At 46.4% G+C, this 4,767-nt stretch overlaps 1 protein-coding gene across 1 annotated transcript in view; it reads left to right on the top strand.

The window, feature by feature from the left end:
* LOC108229110 (E3 ubiquitin-protein ligase RNF123-like) overlaps nt 1–2,184 on the top strand; it is a 7,806-nt gene extending 5,622 nt beyond the window's left edge. Inside the window, exons 4-8 of the mRNA XM_017404767.3 lie at nt 350–489; nt 661–717; nt 799–930; nt 1,301–1,376; nt 2,076–2,184. Coding sequence (XP_017260256.1) covers nt 350–489; nt 661–717; nt 799–930; nt 1,301–1,376; nt 2,076–2,164 — 494 coding nt within the window. The 3' untranslated portion in view covers nt 2,165–2,184. The remainder of the gene's footprint in view (nt 1–349; nt 490–660; nt 718–798; nt 931–1,300; nt 1,377–2,075) is intronic.
* Nucleotides 2,185–4,767: the final 2,583 nt, after the last annotated feature.

Consider the following 4,767-nt stretch of genomic DNA (forward strand, 5'->3'; position numbering starts at 1 on the left):
TCCTGACAGACCCCCTGAGTCCGGTCTCTGTAGTAGTTCCTGACAGACCTCCTGAGTCCGGTCTCTGTAGTAGTTCCTGACAGACCTCCTGAGTCCGGTCTCTGTAGTAGTTCCTGACAGACGACCTGAGTCCGGTCTCTGTAGTAGTTCCTGACAGACCTCCTGAGTCCGGTCTCTGTAGTAGTTCCTGACAGACCTCCTGAGTCCGGTCTCTGTAGTAGTTCCTGACAGACCTCCTGAGTAAGGTCTCTGTAGTAGTTCCTGACAGACCTCCTGAGTCCGGTCTCTGTAGTCCCTCTCACTGTGTTTTGTCCTCCTGACCTGACTTCCTGTCGTCTGATTGGTCCAGAGCCGTGTCCATCATTGCTGCTGCAGAGACACATGGCGGAGCTGCTGACTGTGGACAAAGACATGGCGGCCTCATTCCTGAACAGTGTCCTGAACCAGCTGAACTGGGCCTTCTCCGAGTTCATCGGAATGATCCAGGAGGTGAGGTGGATCAGACATTAAGCCGTCTGTAGAGGATCGTTTTTCTTCTGTTGTCATGGTAACATGGTAACCCAAAAACAAGGATGAGCCCTGAGGTTCTAGCATTACCAAAGGTTGAGCTGGATCATGAAGTGTTCTGGTTCTGAACTAATAAAACTCTGTGGTCCTCAGATCCAGCAGGCGGCAGAACGTCCTGAGAGGAACTTTGTGGACACTCGTCAGCTGAAGGTATCACATTCCATCAGGGTCAGCATGGTTCTGGTTCTGGTTTCAAAGTGTTGTCACCTCTATGGTAAACTCTCTGTCCAGGTGTGTGCTACCTGCTTTGACCTGTCCGTCAGCCTACTGCGGGTTCTGGAGATGACCGTCACTCTGGTACCAGAGATCTTCCTGGACTGGTCCCGTCCGTCAGCGGAGCTGCTGCTGAGGCGACTCGCTCAGGTCAGGCTCACCTGGGGTCTTTAAAGTTCTCTGAGCAGAACGCTCAGAACCCATTTGGGTCCGATTCTGCTGCTGCTGAAGATGGAGAGGAGAACACCTGAGGTATCGGAGCGGTTCTGGATGGAAACATTTCCAGGAGTTTTTATTTACGGAATCGGATCCCAGAACCAGAATTTGAGTTTTAGCTCTGAATGAATTTAGATTCTGGTCTTTGACTAAACCCAAAAACCCCTGAACCTCTTCCTCAGACACACATGGTCACACACAGCCAGGTCCAGAACTCTTTCTAACTTTATATCTAGAACTCCTTATCCAGAATAAGTTTGTGGTTCTTCTTGTGAATAATGAAGACTTCCTGTTCTGTCTGCAGCTTCTGAATCAGGTGTTGAACAGAGTCACGGCTGAGAAGAACCTTTTTGATCGGGTCGTCAACCTGAGACTGCCAGGTACGAACACTTTCTGACCCGAATCCATTTGTTCTGCCGTTTCAGGTCCTGGTTCAGGGTTAGCTACTCAAACCGAACTGGTTCTAACTGTTCATAATGGCAGGTTCTGGTTGACCATGGGTCCTGGATCACCGGGAGGAGAGAAGCTGTCAACTTAGTCTGATTATCAGATTGTTGTTTGTGTTGATTTGTGCCGATTCAGCAGAAGAACTTCATTAAACTGTGTCCGGTTTGCAGGGTCTCAGAGTCCGGGTCTCAGAGTCCGGTTTACAGTGTCTCAGAGTCCGGTTTGCAGGGTCTCAGAGTCCGGTTCTCAGGGTCTCAGAGTCCGGTTTGCAGGGTCTTAGAGTCCGGTTTGCAGGGTCTCAGAGTCCGGTTCTCAGGGTCTCAGAGTCCGGTTTGCAGAGTCTCAGAGTCCGGTTTGCAGGGTCTTAGAGTCCGGTTTGCAGGGTTTAAGAGTCCGGTTTGCAGTCAGAAAAAAGTCTGGATTTGTTCTAGAAAAACATCCATTTCTTGACATTTTTATGATATTTTTTTTAGAATATTTTGTCTCTGATCAGATCAATCCTTACATTTTACAACTAAAACAGAAAAATGAAATCGGAGCATGTTGTTGTTGAAGAACTGCAGCTCGTACCTGGAACCAGGAACCTGGAACCTGGTTCTGTTACTTACGCGGGTTCTGTCTGTCATCTGCAGGTCTGGAGAGTGTGGACCACTACCCGATCCTGGTAGCTGTTACAGGAATCCTGGTTCGGATCCTGGTGGACGGAGAGAGACAGGGGTAAGTTTTATTCTCTTTGGACCGCTGGGACCGGTTCCTGGTGCTGGTTGATTAGGTGGAGTCCAGTAGGACTAAGGAGATGCTGCTGATGGTTCTGTCTGTATTGATCAATCAGTACAAATCTACAGGACAGCTTTGGTTCTATTGGGTTTGGACTGGGCTGCTATCGCTGAGCTTCCTGACAGTCTCAAGGTCAGACTTTAAATCGCTGCAGCTGTTGGTCAGAAAGAGACAATGCTGTCTCCAGTATGTTTTATTTTTGACCAGGTCCAGTTGGTTCTGTTGATAAAAACCAGTTTCACTGGTTCCACAGGTTCCAGCAGGATGAGTTCAGTCTCTGTTACCATGGTGATCTAACCTGGCTCAAAGGAATCCTCCTCTGTGGTCTTTCAGCTCGTTATAGCAGCTAAACCTTTAGCCTCCCTTCGTGATCCACTGACCTTCATCAGAACCAGAACCTGAACCTGAACCTCTTTTTAATAGAAGTATGACATGTTTACACATGTTTCTATGTCCTTCTGCGTCTGAGAGGAAGAACTGTCTCCCTGTAGGGATGGACTGGTCCAAATCCAGAGCAGAGCGGCTCATTTAGGAGTTTCTCTCCAGCTGTTTGTGGTTCCGTGGAGGTTCTGCACTGGATGGGATTTTATTCCCTCCAAGCGTTTCAAACATCACATCTGGACATGTTTTATTTAAGAACTTGTTTGAGGAAAGAAGTCCTCCTGTCCTTTGTGTCCCACAGGAGAGTAATAAAGTAACTGAGTAACTTTTACTTAAAATACATTTTAATGACTTTTTATCTGTTGTTGATTTTCGTTATAAGTTATTCTTTCAGCTCCTTGTTGTCAGCCTGCGTTCTTGGTTTGTTCTTTCCCAGAACTGTGACACGTAGTTCTCCTTCCACCTCAGTCTGGGGCTATATGACCCTAAATTATTATTGTGATATTTTAGAACTTTATCATGATATGCAGTATATTTTTACATTTTCCTTTATTATTGTTTGATTCAACACTGAAAGCTAAAGTGGGGATGAACTGTTCCCTCACTGGGATAAACAACAAACTTTCCAGCTGTCCTTTCACATGACCCAACAGCAGGAGAGACTTCTGATCAGTCCAGAACCAGAACTAAAATAAAGAAGCAGGACAGAACCTCTGAGTGTCTCTGACCAATCACCTTATTACATGAACCATTTAATGACAACGGGCCAAGGAGAGGAATGCATCCCAAACACAAAACCAACTAAATCTGTTCTCATACACACACACACACACACCTGACAGGAACCAAACAGAAGCACACTGATCCTGGGTTGATGCTGCAGGACTCTGAGCCTCATTATTCAGGCGGGTCATGTGGTTCTGGACTCGGGGGGTCTTTAGTATTCCAGTCGGACCTCTCCTCTGTGCTGCAGATCGATCGTCTCTCTCCGGTTAAAGTTTTCTCTTCAGCAGCTTTCATTTTGCTGATCTGTGACCGATCTGCAGGTCAGAAACTCTGAGGAGCTTCCAGGTTTGAACACATGTTTGGAAGGACTTTGGCGTACCCTCCTTGTGGGGAAGTTGTCCTGCACCCTAACAGATAATCAGCTCCAACCTCCTCTGTGGGGACGGTGTTTCTTCTAATCATTTTCAGCATCATTCAGTCTCTTCTTCCAAACATGGTGCTTTAAGTTGGTCCCATACAGGTGGATTCTGGTCTCATCGGACCCTAGCCCTTCAGACCGGACTCTGACTGAGGTCTCTGTAGGTTCTGGCCCACTCTGGGTTCTGACAGCTTTGTGTTTTTTCACTTCATCAGTCGGAGAGTTTCTCTAAATGTCTTCTTTCCTTCTGTTTGGGAGAAAATGTGGTTTAATAAAAAAGCAACCATGAATGTAGTTCAGAGTGAGTGAAGGTCTGCAGCTCCGACACCTGTCAGTAAAAACTTTTATATTTTTACTTTAATTAGTCTCACCTGTCAGTTCGTACATTTTACAGTCCTAATCTAATTAGTCTCACCTCTCAGGTTTCAGTTATTTTATAGTTTTCCTTCAGTTCGTCAAACTGTTGCCCTCCTTCTGTCATCCTTTTCAGCTTCTGTCGGACTGTCCTACTGTAAATATCATCAGAACTTTTGGTTCCGTGTCAGTAAATCTGTCAGAGGGAGATAAATGCAGAAAATCTACTCGTTAAAAAGAATATCAGCTTTGGAACTGCTGCAGACTCACCTGTCAGGCTCCCAGTCGGGAGTTTAGATCAGGACTGAAGGAGCAGTTTGATCAAGAGACTGGATCAGGACTGGATTAAGAATTTTGCACAGTGCTGTGTTTGTTGAACCTTGTTTTTCTGTAGAGCAGCTGCAGCAGCAGAAAATCTTTGTTTTGAACCTGTTTTACATAAAATGCATGAAGAAGAATAAAGCTTCATGTCAGACCCTAACGAGCTGCGGCTCTAATTGACTAACTTCAGTCCATCTTCCATCTTCCTGTCACTCTGCAGCTCGTTAACAACTAACTGGAACACACCTGGGGCATTACCTGTACCACATCAGGGTCACTGATAGGAACACGCCCGGGTCACTGACTGCACCTACAGACAACAGGACACATGAGCGGCCCCATAGGCT

Source organism: Kryptolebias marmoratus, unplaced genomic scaffold (assembly GCF_001649575.2).
Source record: "Kryptolebias marmoratus isolate JLee-2015 unplaced genomic scaffold, ASM164957v2 Scaffold77, whole genome shotgun sequence".
Taxonomy (NCBI): Eukaryota; Metazoa; Chordata; class Actinopteri; order Cyprinodontiformes; family Rivulidae; genus Kryptolebias; species Kryptolebias marmoratus.